Genomic DNA, 20,051 nt, shown 5'->3' with positions numbered 1-20,051 from the left:
TTCCTCAAGGGTGGGGAAGCACCAGCCAGGCTGAGTGCAGCTTGGGCTCAGCTTGGGATAAGGAGAGCAGCAGCAGGGATGGATGGGGGTCCTCTTCCCTGTGCTATGACTGGGCAGGGTGGGGGGAACTACTCTCCAGTCAGCCACCACGTTGCTGCTGTCAGCTGAGCCCATCCACTGCTTCTCCTGGCTGGCTTGGGAACTTCCCCGCCCCCAAACAGTGGAGAAAGCAGCAGCACAGGCACAGGAGTGGCAGGGAGGAGCATGGAAATGGGAGGGGAGGGGACCTGCCTTTGAGCAGGAAGGGGAAGGGAGGGAGAAATTTTACCTGCTTTAGGTAGTTAAAAAAGCTCTCAGAGGCTCAGTCTGCTGTCAGTGGTGGGGGCTGAAGAAGGCTGTCGGCAGGGGGTACAGCCAGCCCTGTAGTGTGGGTTGCTGCTCTCGCACCCTGCTTTGGGAAATTCTGGATCTGTTCCTGGTGATGCATGCTTGGTGCAAGATGCAGACAGCGCTGGAGGGGGAAGGGAGAAGGTGGCTACAGGCCTCCAGGGCTGTTCTAGCTTGCAGGTGACTCTTGGGTTGGCTAAAGGTTAGTACTACAGTGATCTGGATGCAGGTGTCTTCTGAGGACAGCTGTCACACATCCAGAACAACTTGAGCCAGAATCTGTCAATCTGTCTGCCTTTCTCCTGGTTATGAAACAAAGTCTGGTCTGGCTTGTTGCGCCCACTATTGAAGAATGCCCTGGCAGATGGGTGGACTATAAAGCCATTTTTTGCAAAGATTGAATGATTGTCATAAAAAGAAGGATCCAGGTCCAGGTTTTGCTTTCACCAAAGGCAATGAGAACAGGAGGAAGTCCCTAATTCTGAATTGCATCTTACTGGTAATAGCATTAACTGTATTCATGTAAAAGGAAATTATACCCTCAGAAACATTGTAGCATTCAGTCAACTCCAGTCTGCATATGAACCAAAATAAATATCATCAGCTGCTCTGATATTTCTGATCCTCTGCTTACAGCTGTGCAGATCTTGTAGCAAGATACAAGTGCCTAAGAGTAAAGTCATGGTACTGTTTTTTTATGTTTTGTGAACGGGGAGAATGCTGTCAAATAATAGTGACTGCAGTTTATCAATTGAATGCTAATTCCTGCAGCAGGGTTGGAGTGCTATTGTAGTCATAGTGGTCCAGGAATTATATTAGCGGCAAGGATTTTTCTCATGGTATCTTTTATTGGATCAACTGCGTAGTTGGGAGAAACATTAGACAGGCTTTCAGGCACAGAGTACTCTTCCTCTGGTCTGGGAAAGAAGCAGATGTAACAGAAAGAACAATGGCTTGTGTATAGCTCCACATGTAAATGAAAAACAGTCACTTAAGGGAGGGGGGGAGGGATGTAAAGTAGGAGCAAAAAAGAAGTTACCAGGAGTAGCTGCAGAACAAGAAAAGTGCAGCAGAAGAAAGGACCTAATTATGTGGAAGAGCATTCAAAAGGCAAAAGGGTCCTTATTACTGTGAAGTGTAATATTGAAGGCTCTTAATGTGGAACTATACTTTATTACATACAGGGCATGTCTACATGTGCAAATAATCCAGGAGCAGTTTACTCCTGAGTAAACTACTCAAGAGTAAACTCTCCCAGGCATGTGTTTACACATGCAGGGATGAGGGAAAAGATTTGCTGCTCCTAGCAGCAGACTGCTCCTGTTCCCTGTGGCCCTGCACTGAGCCCCTGCAGCCGCCAGGGGGTGCTCTAGGCTCCCCCTGGGTGCTAGCCCAGGGGCCAGGAGACAGCTGTCTCCTGTTGAGGGCTGGGACTTGCTCCCTGCCCCTAGCAGCTGTCTGCTGCTGGGGCGGAGACAATGTCCTCCTGCCCTGGCCGCAGGCAGCTCCCAGCCCCGCTCCATGATCGCAGGCTGGGGGATCCTTCTCTCCCAGCACCAGCTCCATGGTCTAACAAGCTTTAGTTAAAGCACCCCACCACCATTTTTTCCAGTGCAGGGATGCTGATACATGTCACACTGGAGTCTGCTGGAACACGGTAATTACCACGCTCCAGCAGATTCAGTTCATCGAGTCTGCTCCAATGCGCTGTAATTACAGCATGTCAAAGTAGCCTCGCTACACGTGTATAGGTGCCCAAGGTTTCTCACTTCCTAGGTAAGGGCTCTACCTGTTATTATATTATATAAAAGATAGGAAGATGCTACTACCATCATCATTTTTGAAGGAAAACGGTTGCTTTGCACTGTGCTCAGTGCTGTCAGAGTACACGAGGTATGCCCAGAACATGCGTGCTGGATTAGGCTCCTCAGGGACTTAGCTGTGGACCCTAGTGAGGTTTAGAAAGCTGCTAGATATTGAGCTGCTTGGACCTGGGCAGTTGTTACGTGCACAAAGCAGAGCTACAGACGTTCAGGGAGCTTCCAGGACAGAAAGGGAGGCTCCTAGTAAATTTAAGTGGCTGCTGAGCAAATTTATGACCCAAAGTCCACTTTTGTCATATTGAGGTGCTTAACTCCTTTTTATGGATGTGGCCCCCACTCGCTTTTCTCGGATGAGTGCCTTAACATTACTGTATTATAAAGACCTGCTCATTCCCTCTGTGGCCCAATTCATAGTTATTTATTCCATGCTAATCTGGTAAACATCAGGATTGAGATGGTCCCATACCAAAATAATGTGGGAGGTGAGAGATTTCAGCTTACCTGCAGGCAGAGAAGGGAACTGAGCCCAGGCGGTGAATCCTCTCCCTCTCCCTTCTGAAGTGCTAGATGTTCATCGTACTACTGTGTTTCATGAGGGCAGTGTCCTCTAGGAATGCCTACTGAATTGACCTTACAGATAAGGTAGGAGGGGTCCTGCCTAGTTTATGGACCCTGACATGGCATAAGTGCCAGTTGCTCAAGACTTTGAAGGCTTGGGGAGGTGTGAGCATTCCCAGAATCAGATCTGCAGGTGCTTAGGGAGCACCACTGGGGAAAAAAACACTTAGATGCCTCCAGGTGAAGAGAGGATTTGAAGGTCTCAATGTTGTTCTTAAGCATCTAAGTTATTTTGGGGATCCAGTCTTACTTCTTAAGAAATCCTTATTATTTCACTGATGCTGCTCAAGGAGAGCAATGCAACACGCTCAGAAAGAAAGGCAGGCACATTGTGGCTGATGTTCCCTAGTGAAATTTTTCCTAATTTTACTTATTATTTGAAAATATGATCTGTTCTGGTGCCATCACATGAGCTGTGTTTTCTCCAGGAATGCAGTTTTCCTATAACTCCGCTTCTGAAGAAATAGAGTGTACTAATTTATAGAGGACATAAAAGAGCCAGCATTGTCTTCCTATGCCCCTCTGCACTGTTGCAGTTGTGCTGTTGTCTCTGGTTTCACTCATAAAGGTGCTGGCAGTTAAAAGTTGGATGCTGTGACATACTAGTTCACTCTTGTGTCATGTCACTTATGACTTCCCCACAGGGTCTAAATTAATTTAGCTTCCTTCTCAACTACCAGTTCTCTTGCATCAATAGCTAAAATGCAAGAGTACGGACCTGCTTGTTCCAATGATTTTCTTGACAGAAGAAAAAGCAAACATTTATATTTCAGCAAGAACTGAAAGACTGAACAGAGATGGGACCTGCCTCACCAGGAGCACTTAATTTACTGATTGAGCTGCTGTTTCAGTTTTATGTGATGATAAAAACTATCCTTAAGTAGTAATGGACGGTAGGCTCAAGCAGATTTGAATAGTTACTGTATGTAGTTTAGAAGTGAGACGGGTGCATCTACACGAGATGCTATGACGCTGTAGCTCATTGCTATGATGATGTGGCATCAGCGGGCATGAACTGTGACACCGATGCTACTGTGCAGTAGGGTCAGAAATGACCCATGCACCTCCAGGACTGCTAAAGCAAATACTATATCCTACTAAATACTAAGTCGGGTGCATGTGTAGACATGCCCTGTTTGTATCTAAGTCAGTGCTGTCTGATCGTTTTAATAGCTGAAGCTGGGAAAAGAATCTGAAATGATGTCCCTCCCTAGACAGTATTTTGTACACCCGCCATATAGCATTTGAGCAACAGCAGTCCAAAAGGCCTCCACTTTATAAGGCTCTGAGCATTTTAAGGTCAAAACTGCTGAGCCAATAGTTTCCCCTAAGTCTAGCCACTTCATAAACAGGAATCGGTATTATGCTTTTGATGCCATGTCCAACTAAGCTTGACTTTGTTAGGGAGGAATCAGGCAGTTAAACCTGTTTCCCTCCAGCATTTTAAAAAGGAATTTATTACAGGATGGGATTTATTACAGGGTGAATACAAATAAGCAAAACTTACCCATTAAGAGAGGGTCAGTTTCTGCAAATTAAGGATAAAATTGTCCTTATTGTGACACAAATTATTTTGGGCAAAGGACATAAAAAATACCTATCTTTCGAGAGTTTTAGCAATACTGGGCATGCAAGCGCTCAGAATTTCTGCATCCAGTTTCTAGGCATCCTGCTACCTAGCCGAATCTGTAGCTACAAGTTAGGCAACCATGGTGAGATCCACATCACATGAAATAACTCAATATTCATTGTGTCAGTCATAACAGCCCTAGAGCCCAGGGCTCTCCCTGGGTTAAGTGACTGTCTAGGTGGTGACACTGAATGGAGCTTAGAGGTAAGGTAGGTGTGCAGTTGCTCAGTTCTGCCAAGAGTTTAGATAGCTCTTTGCATGCTTCTCAGAAAAGATTTAGGCATCTAAAAATTGTAGGTGCCTAGCACATAGGCAAATCTAGCACTTGGGCATCTAAGTGCTTAAGCACATTGAAAATAGCACTCGAAAAAGACTCAAGGCTGTAGCTTAGTGGTTACTACCCTCAGCTAGGGATGGGGAAACCCGGTCCCTGCTTCCTGAGCTGTTTTTACATTTTATATCAGTCAATAGATAAAGAGAAATGATCCTGAGACCCACCCGGCTATGTGTCCTAACCAGTAGGTGAGGAACCAGCAACATTATGGAGTAGGGAGGAGCGGCCTGCTTTATCGGAGCTTAGCTCTAAGTGTGGGCTACTTTCAACCTGGCTCATGCTGCCACTGCTGCACTCACTGCTCCCACCCCCCAACACACATACACGCTGTGCCATTGCTGTGGGTCTTGCCTGTCTCCTGGCTGCTGCATGGGCCATTAACGTCCTGATGCTCGAAAATGGTGGTGGGGGCCCTTTATCTAAAGCTTGTCGAACAAGCTTTACATAAAACACCCCCACTGCTATTTTGAAGTGTGGGGATGCTGTTACACAAGACGCTGGAGTCTGCTGGAGCACAGTAATTACCATGCTCCAGCAGACTCGATTAATCAAGTCTGCTCCAACATGCTGTAATTACAGCGCCTTGAAGCAGCCTCCCTGCTCGTGTATAGGCACCCGGTAAGAACAGGTACTAACTTAAAGCACTGTAATAGTGCCGGCACATGTTTTTAGTTGATGCTAATGCATAGTAGGTTAATTCTACTGTACATTAGCGCTTTAGCATCCAGCGTCTAGATATGTTTAAGATCACATATGCAAGTCTAGCTACCTAATTTTTTTTTTCTTTTGCCTTCAGTCACTTCTGAACATTTTTCTGATTGTTTTTGACACATGTTAAGCTGATAAGGTTAAAGTTTGGGCTGGGGTGGGGAAGGAAGAACTAAACTTTAACTTTGGCACCTATTTCTGTGTCCCACTTATACTCTACCTGACCTGCACTACAATTTTCAGAGGTCTAATGTATTCTAACCTCTCACTGTTAAGTCTGAGTCTAGACAAGGCCTGTGAACTTGCCTGTGTGTGGACATTCACTCACAGAACCGGGGCAGTACAACCCAGATTCCTTGCAGCATTAGGTTAGCAAAGATGACGGTTTGTGAACTAGTTGGGGACTGTAGCAGTACTCCAGCTGGATAAGGAAGTGGCCCCCTTTGATATAAAAGCCACAGCAAACAGCTGAGCAGCTCATTCATAATTTGGCAACCCACTGCAAGAAACTTTTATATGAAAAAGCTGGGTGCTACAGTATAATTATACTGCTCTAGTTATACAAGTGTAACTCCCTCTGTGGAGTTACTGCATAAGGGGATAGTTTTTCAGTTTCGATTATATTGCTTGAAGGAACTGCCGCCTAAACCAGAGGAGGACTTTATACAAAAGTGTTCACACAGGGTGTTTGAGCAATATAACCATAGTAGTATATTATTCTGCCAGTAAATTTCCCATTTTCATGTAGATAATCTCTTCAACTGGCTGAATCCGCCCCTGCATTTGGTTGACTGAGACACGACAGCTGGTTTTCCGCCTGTAGAAGAGTGATAGATGGGTGGTTTCAGACCAGTTTTTGCACTAAAATCTAGTTTGACCAAACACAAAAAGTGCCATTTTTTTTTGTGAAATAAATATGAATGGGCAGTAATGAATTTCATTTAATTAAAATTCTAACACATGGCTGATCCATAACAACATATGATAGAGCTGAAGAAGGGGGCAAACTGCTTTTTCCTGTGTGGGCTGGGTCAGGTTCACCTTTCAAAAGATTGCTATAACAAGGCGATGAACAATTTATAATTAACACATTCTTACATTCATAGGTAAAAGCTGAGTATGGGTGGCAAGTGAAGGAGGTATCTGGGACTCAAGTTGTTGGTACTCTTCTCAACTACACCACTAACCTCACTGTGTGATATTAGGCAAATAGTTAATATGGTGCACCTCAGTTTTTCCCACTAGTAAAATTGTGCTAATAACAACTATGAGGATGATCAGAGTGGTAGCATCTGCCTTTTGGGAGCCTCAGGTGACAGTGCCTGTTTGCATGTGTGTTTCTGGCAGAGATCTATATCCTGCACTATGCTATTGCAGTGAACGGTGTGGATGCACATTTCTTGCACAGTAAATTGACTGTTTTCTGCAGTAAAAGCAGAGCAGTGACACACCACACAGCTTTACACAGATGACATGCAGTAAAATGCAGGTAAATGGCCATAGTAATCCTGTTGTGCTTGTGCTGGAAGTCTTCTAGTTATTTGTCAGGTTTCCTAATACATTACATAGATACCATAGGTTTGTTGAAGCCATTTCCCAATTATTATTATGCTAAAACCTTTAAGCTTTGTTCAGAGAGAGACAAAAAGACCTGCCAGACATTTTCGAGGAGCCAAGAACCCTCTAAAATGTCTCCTTTTACTGGATTGGGCACCAGCAATACACACAGAAAGGATTTTTTTTCCTTCAGTGTTTAAGTGCCCAATTTCATTCCTAATCAGCATGTCCCTAACACGGCAGGAAAGACATTTGGGTGCTTAGCAGTTGCTTACTGCAAACAGTCAAGAGTCATCCCTCGGTAGAGACGGAGATGAAACTAGACAGGCAGAAGTTTAAAGACATGTTAAATTTAACTTTTCACTTGCCTTTTGGATAGCTAGTGTCTGGTCATCCATGGAATTCAATGACGCAGATGGTCCCACAAGGTATTTTGCCTTGATTTTATGAGCAGTGTTGCATGTGTAGCATAGGCATATTAGAATATTGGTAAGTACATCAGTACCATGTTCCATGGTGTAAGCTGATTGCAGCAAGAGGAAACGTGTTTCATTTGATATCAGAACTCGTGGTAGAGGTGATATTTTTTTTATTAGAGCAACTAGATTTTTGCAAAAAAAAATCTTCAATTGCAAGCTTTTGGGCACAAAGTTTGCAATTAAAGATTTTTTTTTTGCAAAAAGTCTAGTTGGCCTAATAAAAGATATCACCTCTACCACAAGGTCTGATTCCTTTTGCCTCTAGACCAATACGGCTACAACCTGGATACCTCTCATTTGATATAACACACCATGAATTTGATCAGCTGCAAAGCAGGCTTAGACTGGGGTTTCCAAAGGAGCCTAAGGGAGTCTAGAATGTCTTTGGGAGTTGAGACCGTAACTCCTTTAGAGTATAGAGCAGTGGCTCTCAGCCTTTTTTAAATTAGTTCTTGGCTTAATTTCTTACAGGTAAATCTTACCAGAGCAAAATGATAGGTAGTGGCAATACTGGGTTTTTAAAATATTTTTTTCAGTAACTGCTAACATGTCTCTGATACGCATGTACCACATTACACAGAAGGTAGAACTATGTTCTGTAGTGACCACAGAAGCTGCACAAACCGCCATGCAATATGCAGTCATCTTGCTACAATAGAAGGATGCTTGGGATTTTCCAAGGCAGTCACTGCTTGCCGAAGGCTATGGGCACATGAATGGTTAAATCATATTTCCCACCTCCCCCCAGATGAATCAAAGTGATTTGGTAACACTTTTGTCTGCCTGCCTTTCAATGCCGAGCCTGCTCCTTTGTCCATGGCTGACGTTTATGCTTCCCCTCTCCTTGCATGCGTCCACAGCTTAACTTTGCCTCTTCCTTTCATACCGTCTCAGTAAGAACATTGTTTGTTGCATTTTGACCAGTCAGCTATAACTTTGGGACAAGCATCTCTGCACATTTAAAATGTGAATGCTCATCCTGCTTGCTGTTGGGTTTGAACTACCAACATGTCCTTGGTGGAAACAAGACTGTCTAGCAGAGCAGTCCGATAATATATTCAGCTGTGGACTGTGTAAACTAATAGTGTTCACAGAGCTGTGTGGAGCTGCTACAAGAATTAGTTCTGAATTTTTCTCATCCCAGACTGCCATCTTTAGCAGGGTATTGCCAACCCTGACAATTTGATCATGTTATCAGAGATGTTTGGTTGTTTTTTAAATGAAGTAGTTCCTGCAATGACAGAATTATGTGAAAATAATGTTCCAGCCTGCAAGGGGCTGCTTGGGGCTGGGGGGAGCAGGAGAATGGGGATCAGGCAGGGGTTGCCATGGGCATGTGTGTGTGCACGCATGCGTGTGGCAGCCAGGCAGTGTGGAGACCAGGTCCCGCAGCTCCCCACAGGTAAGTCTATGGGGTGGGAGGGGGAAGGGGACATAGACAATGTGTTGGGTGGCAGGAGGGCACAGGTGACACTGCCCACTACTCCACCTCCTCTCTGGGGAAGAGCTGTGGCCTGAGGGGAGTGGCAACAGTGGCTGGGCTATTGTGGCCCTGCTCATGAACAGCAGGCAGCAAGAAAAGGTAAGAGCAGTGTGGCTCCCATCCCCATTCATTACATCTTTACTCCTCGTGTTGCTGGTGGCACGGCTGGCATGGGGGTTCTGGTGGTGATGGCAGCAATGAGTCTCGCTGCCCGGCTCTGCCCTCCTGCACCGAGTCCTGTCTGCTGGGCCACAAAGGTAGCTCCTGCCTGTGCCGGTCCTGCCAGGATGCAGCCCTGTACCCTCTGTGGGTACACAAATCTGGGGGGGCACATGTCCCCCCATGCCTCACCCCCCAACACATCACAATGGAGGCCTGGGGGCAGCAGGTTGGGAGTGAGGGGCACCAGCAAGGCTAGAGGGGTCAGGGGTTGTGGGTTGGGAGTGAGGGGCACTGGCAGGGCCAGTGGGCTGTTTTCTGCTTAAACTGTTTACTGGCTCAAGATTGGCCATGATGTTTACAAACAGGTCCCAATACAAAAAAGGTTGAGAACCACTGGTCTAAATCAGTAGTGCTCAACCTGTGGCCCACAGGCTGGATCTGGTCCCCAAAGTGACTGGATCTGCACCACCTGAGGGTTCAGACAAAAGCAGCTTGGTCTGCATGTAGTCCCTCTGCCCTGTGCCATACGATGGATCCCCTCCACACCCTCCCTCATCTTGCCCTTATTGCAGGTGTTACTTACTCCCTCCACCCCTTTTCTGTCCCTCCTCTCCTGTCTAGACAGGCCCTACTTCATGGAGGTAAACTCTTGTCCTCTCTCCCTCTCCCCTACCTCTTGCTCTGACATTCACAGCTACCTCCTTCCCCCCCTCACCCAAGAAAGTGGTGCAGCACCTAGCCCATCTCCAAAACTGTGGATTCTTATCCCATTACCAAATTTAGCACTTATAACCTCATGTCCCTCATTAGGTTAAATGCTTAGGTTTTCTCTCTGCTACTCATCTTGCCTCTCCCAGTAGGGCCCTGTTTTTTTCCCTCCCTCTTCCCTACCCTTTGTATTCTAGTCACTGCTCTTTATTCAATAGTTCTGCTTCTTGCAGTCTCTATGTAGCATCTGATGAAGCAGGTTACTGCTTATGAAAGTTTATCTGATTTAATTGGCCTATAAAGTGCAAAGCTACCCTGCCTTCTAAAGGGTATCTTACAATTTTTGGATATCCACTCTTGAAGGATGAACCCTTCTGGCTGTTACTGAGATAGGAGCCCTGGAGGAGTCTTGAAATGAAGCCAGAATTCTATTTCGTTGAGCTCGATGAAGGGGATAAGCCTTCTCCCAAAGGCATGTTTCACTGTCATAGAAGGCTTCAAACTCACTACAGCTCTGAAGCTGACACTGTGTCTGCCTGGGATTGAGGCTCTATTGCAGGGGGCCAGATGCGGCCCACCAGGCCATTCTGTCCAGCCCACGGGGTCCCTAAAAAATTTGGAAAATAATATTAATCTGCCCTGGGCTGCCTGTCATGCAGCCCTTGATGGCTTGCCAAAACTCTTTAAACAGCCCTCTGCCCAAAATAATTGCCCACCTCTGCTCTATTGTGTTGTTTTAGACCTAAGACCAATGGGAGCAAATTGCCAAATACAGTTAAAATGAATGCGAGTTAACATGCTCTTTTGGAAAAGGTCTGTTTGACAGGATCCAATTTCGTTTTTTAATACAACAGATGCAGTTGATAAATGTTATCGCCACTCGCATTTTGCTGATTACACCTTAACATTACACAGTATCAAAAAGCACTTGTTATATGATTTAAGAGCTGATTGACAGTCTCACTACGTACTTGTCAATAGGGACTCATAACCAACTCGGGATGTTTCTAGTGTTATTCCATAGTGCATTGTCCTTGGCCTTGAACTGTCCCTCAATCCCCATCCATCTTCAGACATAAAATTACTGCTAATTAAATTTGCAGGTGATAAATAAATACCAGGGCTGGCAATTAATCATGATTAATGTGTTAATCATTGTTAGTGTTAATTTTTTTAACTCATTGATTACACATGTGGTTTTGGAGCCCATGCCCAGGCCCTGATCTGCTGGCAGTGGGGAGCAGAGCCCTGAGCCCACAGCGGCAGCCCACCTCCGCCCCGTGCACAAATCTGGGGGGCACGTGCCCCCCATGACCTCCGGGGGGGGGGGTGCAGCAGTGGGAGTGCCCCCCTCATCGTGCCCCTGGATAAGCTGCAGCTCCATCCCAGAACCCACCCCAGCCCCAGGGCCCCATTCACCCCTGCCCCTCTCCCTGCCTGTGCCCCACTCCCTCCCTCACTGTGGGGGCCTTGATCTGCCCACCCCTCCCCTCCCCCATGCTCCCTCCCCCAACACACTTTCTTGCTGGGTGGGGGGGGGTGTGCACACATGTGTGCGTGCACTGGATCAGGACTACCAGCTAGATCCAGTCCAAGGACAGCCTGGGCACTGTCCATCAGTCCTGCTGGCCAAAAAGGTTGAACACCACTGGTCTATGGTGTTGGTGAGAACGGTACTGAAATACTGCATCCAGGTCTGGGACCCACATTCTTAGAACTGAGTTAGAAAACTTGAAGAGTGGGCAGAAAATACCCACAGAAATTATACAAGTGCTAGAGAAAATGTCTTATAGCAATATACTTTAAGCTCAATCTGTTTAGCTTATCAGAAAGAAGATAGAAGGTGACTTTATAATAGAGTATAAGCATTTCAACATGGATAAGGTACTGGGTACTAAAGGACTGTAATCTAGCAGAGAAATGTGTAACGCTAATCAATGGCTAGAAGCTGGAGCCACAGGTGTTCAATTTAGAAATCAGCACAGCTTGAACAGCGAGGGCAGTTTGAACAGTCTGCTGCGGAAAGCAGTGGATTCTTCATCTCTTGATAAATCTGGAAGATATGTTTAAATGCATGCAAATAAGTGACTTCAATAAGTAGTTAATTGAGTGAAATTTAATGGCTTATAATATATGAGGTTGCATTATATGGTCACATAGTGTATTCTGGGCATAAACACTGTGAATTGAATATGCCATAGTATATAAGGAGTGGTCTTGCTCTGAAGCATTGGGTACATGGATCTGACGGAGAAAACAGGTGATCAAAAACAGTTTTAAACCTTGTTCTGCTCCTGTGGGACTGAGGGGATCCTGGAACAGACGTTGTTCCCTGCAGTTGGAACAGAGATGGCCAAACTCAGCAAAAATGTAGTTTATGGAAATGCTACCTGAGATTGTATATCTGAAGTGACTGAACTCTAGCAAGCGAGTAGCTAGCAGAAAACTTGCTCAGATGCGTAAGAGCTCTCTGGCATGTTAGCCATGATAAGGAAAGGAATGAGTGGCTGTAGGACCACACCTCGAAAATCTGTGCCATGAGTCTTTGTTGTCCCAAAAGAGGCCACGTGCGCATCATTAGCTCTTAACTGCTTTTGTGGAGGGTTTCACAGATCAGTGATACTCCGTGCGCGTAGATGTATCCCATGAATGACCATTTCTCAGAAAACAACTGAACATTATAGCTACCTTCATGCCAGCAGCTCCCTTCCTAAGCACACCACCAAATCCATCATCTACAGCCGAGCTCTATGTTACAACCACTTCAAATAAGAAACATGGATCTCTGTCTGATGCATTAATATGCTAATTTGGATGTAAACAGACAAACAAACCTGTGCAATATAATTTTAATGAGACAAACATCTTGTAACGCTGTAATTCACCAGTTTTCCCAGGAACTTCCACAATTCATAACCCTGAATCCTATCACAATCCCTGTTAAGGAGAATTTGGTTTGTGAATTCACTTTCTACCTATATAACTTTCCTGCTCTCCTTATTGGTGGGGAAGCATAATGTCACAGACTGTGACTCTTCAGCAAAGTGAAAAATAGTCACTGTGATACACAGATATCCCTTGGGCAAGAAGAGAAAAACAATGTAATTTACTACCTCCTTCAGTAATGCCAAAAACAGGTGAGAAAGTAATCGAAGATAATGAAAACAGACCGAATGGAGAATTTGTGCAGATTCTGGATCAAAAATGTAGAGGCTTGCATTATTAGGCTGAGGTGCATTCAGGTCTGCAGTCTTCCTGCCCAGTTCTCTGCTGGTGCCCTGCGTAGTCATGCACAGGTGACTGTAAAATACAACCACTCTACCAGTTGCTAGAGACCATGGCTTGCCTCGGCGCCTTGTTTGCTCCTCAATTCTCTCCTTCTCCCGCACAGTGTAGTACTGGCTGAGGAGCTGCACTTCCCATGGGAAAAATCCAAGGTGGGGGGTGTACCATTCTGCTCAACCCCTCCCCCATACACAACTAGGGGTACGGCTTCCCTGCTGTAGGAAGGACTCCTGGTGTAGGGCATGGGGAGATGCATTGTGGGCGCCACACTTCAGGAGGGACATGGACAGCATAGACAGGGTCCAGAGGAGGGCCACCCGCATGATCAGGGGCCAGCAGGGCAGGCCCTACAAGGAGAGGCTACGGGACCTGAACCTGTTCAGCCTCCACAAGAGAAGACTGAGGGGGATCTAGTGGCCATTTACAAACTAGTCAGAGGGGACCAGCAGGTGTTGGGGGAGTCCCTGTTCCCCCAAGTACTACCAGGAGTGACTAGAAATAATGGTCACAAGCTGGCAGAGGGTAGATTCAGGCTAGATATCAGGAGGCGCTACTTTACAGTCAGGGCAGCTAGGACCTGGAACCAACTTCCAAGAGAAGTTGTGCTGGCTCCTACCCTTGGGGTCTTTAAGAAGAGGCTAGATGAACACCTTGCTGGGGTCATTTGACCCCAGTACTCTTTCCTGCCATAGCAGGGGGTCAGACTTGATGATCTGCTCAGGTCCCTTCCGACCCAACCAACTATGAAACTATGGTGCCCCCTTGAAGTGGGTGCCAGGGGCAGATGCACCACTAGCCTCCACCATTGCCTCAGTGCTCTAGCCACAACATCTGTCGCTGCTCCCTGCTGCACAAGCCTTAGCACAGGGGTGGGCAAACTGACCTATGGGCCGGATCGGGCCTGCAGCAGACTCCATTTCCCAGCAGCCCCTGCCTGCATTGCTACGGCTAGTTTCCATGGCGACCTCAGCAGCAGTGGGGCCAGGGTTTCTATGGAGACTGGCCCCAGTAGCACTGACAAGGTGCAAGACTGGGCAGAGAGCTGCTCCGCAGCTAGGGCTGGGCTCTTCCAGCGGTGATGGCGTGGTCCGGAGCCAGTGTAGAGCTGGAATCCCCTGCCCACAAGCCCCAGGCAGGGGCATGCAGGCAACGAATCACGGCTCTGCCCCAGATCCGCACCACGCTGTCACCGCCTCCAGATCCCAGCCCTGGCCGCAAAGCAGTTCCCCGCCCTGCCGCACGCACTGCCGGTGCTGCTGGGGCCGGTCTCCGTGGAACCCCTGGCCCCATGCTGTCATGGCACTGCCGCTGCTGGGGTCTCCGTGAAAACTGGCCACAGCAATGCAGGCAGGGGCTGCTGGGAAATGGAGTTTGGCCAGCTCTGCCTTAGGATCTTAGTAAGTCCTACAAGGGAAAATTGCTGAAGGATGTGCAGTCACAGATCCCCCTGGATCAGGGATGTCAAGGGTTTCACTTGTAGCCAGCCTAGCCTTGGCTTCTCCCCACCACTCCTTTTGAGGCTGCTGGGGTTTTCAGGCTTCTTCTCCTTTCCCTGGTTTCTTTTGCCCCCTGCCCCTGGATGGAGGGTGACATGCCCTGTAGGGGCCCAGGGGGTGCATGTTGGAAAGGGTGTCTTCCCCAGAACTATTCCCAAGAATTCAACTCTTAATATTAGTTCTTTTTTTTTTTAATTCAACTCTCCTTATAGTAATAGCAAATACTTGCACTGTGTAGGCATTCAAAGGCTTCAATCAAGACTTCACACCATCAGCGCAGCTGGATACCAAACAGCTCATAAGCCATATATTCAATTGTAGAATAATATTGAGGATGATACTCGAGCTGGAGAGATCACAGCTTGCCTTTCAGCTGGCAGGTTGTATCTGTGAGACTGGAAGATAGAAAATAACTCTCTGCATACAAAATAAGCAAATATTTTTGGGAGTCGCTACAAAGAACCATGGAATGCTAAATCTCTTGTTTAGTTTCTTAGGGTGCCTATAGACATGCTCGTTCACATTTTAATTAGAACACATCAGAGCAGAACACATCAATTAATCAAGTCTGCTCCGTATTCTAATTAGAACAGGCCAGCATGGCCTTACCATCATGTATCATAAGCCCCCTACATGTTTCAAAATGTCACCGGGGTGGGGCTTTATCTAAACCTCATTGAATGAGCTTTAGAGAAAGCATCTGGCAGCCATTCTGAAATGTGCAGGGGTTTAATATATGTTGCAGTGAGCTGTTTTAATTAGAGCAGCTGTAATTAATTAAAACACCCCCTTCCTCCACTCCCCAGCATGTGTATAGTAGCCTTTTTAGTGTAGAGCTGTACTTTAAAGATGATGTAGTTAAATGCTAGTAAAATGGTTTTGAACAGAGTGAAATGGCTTGGTATAAATTAAAAGCAGTAAAGGTTTCTTGTTGAAAGCTTTATGGAAGTATTTCTGTAAAAGTTTAATGTATACAGTATCCAACGTACCTTTAGGAGGGGCGGCATTATCTAACTATTGCCGATAAACTGTACTGTGAACCATGTAACTAAGCACATCTCAAAGTCTTTACTTTGACATTTCTGCATGCAGATCTGTAGCTTTTTTCTTTGAACCTCCCATGACTGTATTTATATTTTATTTTGCAGTTTTTTCCATATGGTGATGCTTCAAAGTTTGCCCAACACGCTTTCAGAACCTTTGATAAGAATGGTGATGGAACCATTGACTTCAGAGAGTTCATTTGTGCCCTGTCCATCACCTCAAGAGGAAGTTTTGAACAGAAACTAAACTGGGCCTTCAACATGTATGATTTAGATGGGGATGGTAAAATTACAAGAGTGGAGATGCTGGAGATCATAGAGGTAAGATAAATGTAATGCACAGTTACAAAAAATAAGACTTTGAAAGGCACTTAGTACTTTATAATGGAAACAAATAAGAGGGACATCCAGGTGGGCATTGAAAAAAAAAGGTGTACACAATGTACAACAGATGCAAATGCCTAGCATTCTCTCCAAGTAGTGCAGCTATTTAGAAATCAAACCAAGTCTCTAGTTGGTGAATAAGCGTTAATCACACCCAAGAGTCAGTACCTTACAACATGTCATGATAAAGTTAGAATCTGTGGGTGCATCTACATTTGCAATTAGCATGTAGCAATCAACTTCAGTGCAGTTGGTGCCAGGAACACAGCAGTTTGAGCCAAGGCGGAGCAGCCCCAGGCTGGCAGGGGGCCCAGAGAATCAGTCCCAGGATCCAGGTGGAAGCATTGGGCGGTGGAGCAGCTGACTAGGATATGAGGGTGCTACAGTGCAGGACTAGGTGGACCTGCATTGTAGCACCCTCATGTCCCAGCCAGACCCAATCACTGTCTACACATGCATTTGAGCATACGTAATTACTGTGCTGTAGGATAGTATTTGTCCCAGACAGTACTATCCTGTGACAGAGTTAATTAGTTTACTGTGCCTTAATACCAGCACACGTGTAGACTATGATGCTTTATTGCAGAGCTAATTAGTCAACTCCACAATATAACGCATATGTAGATGTACCTTGTCTGTCCTGAATCAGGATCTTCCATTACAGAAATTTGCAGTAGAAATAAGTTGTGGAAATTCTGTCAAATTAATGATTACTGAGGTGGAAGATAAAAGCTGATAATTTTTGGTACACAGAGGGTGCATCTACGTGAGATGCTAAATGCGCAGTAGACTAATTCTACTGAACATTCATGCATCATGGCAAAAGCCATGCTATTGCAGTAGCACTCAGTACAGCTAGTCTGCACAGATACTGCACATAAGCATCACTTCAAAGGCCTGCACCAGCTGTGCACTAGTGCTGGTTACTGTACCTCATATTACAGGGCATTTATACACATGCATTTTCGTGCCTGGACACACCGGAAATCCAGTGCACTGGTGCAGACTCAATTAATCAAGTCTGCTATGCACACAAGCTGACGCTCATGGCGTTGCATTGCTTCAAGTTGTATAAGCAGTGAAATGCACGGCAGTGCATAGAAAATGGTGATGTTGTGCTTTTGAACTAAAACACCTTCTATGTGTTTTAGTTCCGAAGTAGACCGCCACCATTTTCTACATGCTGATGCACATTTTGCCACTTATACAACTGCAAACGATGCAGTGCTGGGTGCTTGTTAAAGTGACCGGCGCTACGGCATTTGCATGTGTAAAAATGCCGACAGGTACTAAACTTAATGCACATTAACTATAGCACGTTAGTGCACGTGTAGATATTCCCAGAATTAGCTTGGATTCTCTAAACAAGTTATACTAAAACATCCCATTGTCTAAAACTGACTCATATTCCAGTGTCATTTAAATAGGAGAAGTTTCTGTTACCCCTATTGATGTAGTAACAGTCCATCATTTTGTGTCACATGTCTCAGAGTGAGACCAGCCGATTGAAAGAACTGTTTATAAACTGTATACATGGTCTCTGAGGACAACTCAATCCATGTGACTATAACAGGACTTTAACAGAGATATACTATTTTGTTCTGAAAAGTAATGCAAGTATGAAAACAATACAGCTGAGCATTTTTAGAACCCATCACATACCGCTCGGGAAACTGAGTGGTTAGTTGTTTAAATTGACTCAGCTGCCTATAGGCTTTCAAACTACTGCATAAAGTTACAAGTATAAATACCTCCAACATACTAATTTGGCTCCTTTAAAAAAGTAAGTACATTTAAAATGAGCTTACATATTTACCAGAATGGAACACCTTTGGATCATCTGTGTATTTATTAAATATATTGCTTCTTCCCAGGCCAAGATGATCTTGTATCAGAAAAACCTTATGCATGGAGAAACATGACCTTAAAATCTTAATGAAATATTTTACACAAAACCTGATTCATTATCTGAACTGCTAGAAACTTCAGTTAAGAAGCATGCACATAGTTTATTCAGAATAGAAATCACTAGAGCTACACTTACCAGAATTAAGCAGAATTATTAATCCATTTGCATTTGAAAGTTTACTTATAAAGACAATATTTTTTATAGTAAAACAAAGATTTCAAGTTATTTTTTAAAGAAAGACTCTGTCCTGCTGTGCAGAATGCAAAATATTCATAGTCTATACATTTATTAAAGAATTAAGTTCAATATTTAAATGTTACATTTGTAGTGCTTAGGATTCTTTCAAAAAGATCAGGGGCAAATTATTAATCATCATCACAAATTAGAAAATTATCTCTGCATATGATCACATCAGCCAGTCATGCATTAACTACTGTTTGATTTAATCCAAACTTTTTTTTTTTAATTTCCCTTTTGGTTTCTTTCCAAAGGCCATTTACAAAATGGTGGGCACTGTGATAATGATGAAAATGAATGAAGATGGTCTCACGCCAGAGCAACGAGTAGACAAGATTTTCAGCAAGATGGATAAGAACAAAGATGACCAGATCACACTGGATGAATTCAAAGAAGCTGCAAAGAGTGATCCTTCCATTGTATTACTCCTGCAGTGTGACATTCAAAAATGAGCTTGTGTAAAATGCATTAAAGACTGCACAGAAGTTTAAATGTTCCATTCAGTTTGCAGCTATTTCCACACACAAAAAATTGCTTGGACTACCTGTAAATGGACTTGCTTCTTGTGTTTGAAACACTTGTGTGCATGAGAATGTCATTTGCTAAAGAATTTTAAAAGTATATATTATAAAATAAACTGCCACAATGTGACGTGTGCAATGTCATTTCATAACAACCCTATTCCTCTGAAGCCTGTGCAGCAGTACTGTGCTGCCGTGAATTATATTCTTTATTGTTCATGTTTTACTGCTGCTCGCTCTGTGTCTCCTAGACTGAGTAATGTTAGTGACACTGAATTCCCATGGTAATGTAACTGTTTATTATAAACCATGTCACCATTCTGCTGTAAAGTAGTACTGGACAGACAGAGGAGAAAGTTCCTCAGTTCTTGAGTCTGATCCACACGTGCTTGTATTGTCAGTGAATATAAATGTACTTCATTTGCATGCCTTTTAGGTTTGCCTTAATTCTTACCTCATTTGCATCCCTTCGATCTGGAAAGAGCTATGTCAGAGGAATGCAGTATAAACAAACAAGCAAATCCTGCTAAAATGCTCCCTTAATTAAAAAGTATAAATATATATATATATATATGTTTAAAATATTGTTTATGGGAAGTTAAAGTTTTATTGGAAGTGTATTGATTTCTGCCTGAATTTTCAAAAGCTTCCAAAAAGGTTGAAATATATGTCCCAAAATAAATTTATAATATTTGATGTTTTCCCCCCCACTAATTCTTACTTTACATCTTTAGCGCAGTGGGAGTAACTAACGGGAATAAAAAGAAAGGCTCTGTTAACTCCTAGAATCGGCTGCTATAATACTTGAAAAATACACATAATTCATTACAAAAAAGTAAGTGGAACGTGGCGGCTGTTTTTGACATGTTGTGTAGCAGGAAAGCCGGTGCTACGATCTGCATACTTCTGAAGTCTTGAGCCCGTACATCAGAGAAACAGCCAAAAGAAAAGAGCTGCCTTAATTCTTCTGCAGCCAGTGGCATTTTAACATCTGGTCTCTAAAAATGATTTAGTGGCAGCAAACTTCTTCCAAAAAAATGTCTACATTTTATTTCAGAGAAAGAGACCTAAGGACAGCACAGCATTAATGCTGAACAGACGCATGCTGCAGAATCCCTCTCGCAATGCTAACCTCACCGGCTCTCTCCTTATGCCTGCTTTTAAAACCACTCCACACTAAAGATCAGGTGTGCCAAAAGGGGACCTTGGTCCCAAGCATGTTAGCACCAGTAGCTCTAATGCAATAGTAGATCTAAGCATCTAATAGAGTCCCATTGCACCACATCG

At 44.5% G+C, this 20,051-nt stretch overlaps 1 protein-coding gene across 2 annotated transcripts in view; it reads left to right on the top strand.

The window, feature by feature from the left end:
* The window catches only part of VSNL1 (visinin like 1), a 145,220-nt gene extending 126,026 nt beyond the window's left edge, over positions 1 to 19,194 (top strand). For both annotated transcript variants that reach the window (XM_006268205.4, XM_006268204.4), the window contains exons 3-4: positions 15,819 to 16,034; positions 18,498 to 19,194. In XM_006268205.4, the coding sequence (XP_006268267.1) occupies positions 15,819 to 16,034; positions 18,498 to 18,695 (414 nt within the window). In that variant the 3' untranslated portion in view covers positions 18,696 to 19,194. The remainder of the gene's footprint in view (positions 1 to 15,818; positions 16,035 to 18,497) is intronic.
* Positions 19,195 to 20,051: the final 857 nt, after the last annotated feature.

Source organism: Alligator mississippiensis, chromosome 1 (genome assembly GCF_030867095.1).
Source record: "Alligator mississippiensis isolate rAllMis1 chromosome 1, rAllMis1, whole genome shotgun sequence".
In the NCBI taxonomy this organism is placed as follows: domain Eukaryota; kingdom Metazoa; phylum Chordata; order Crocodylia; family Alligatoridae; genus Alligator; species Alligator mississippiensis.
This window is presented reverse-complemented; position numbering and strand designations above follow the sequence as displayed.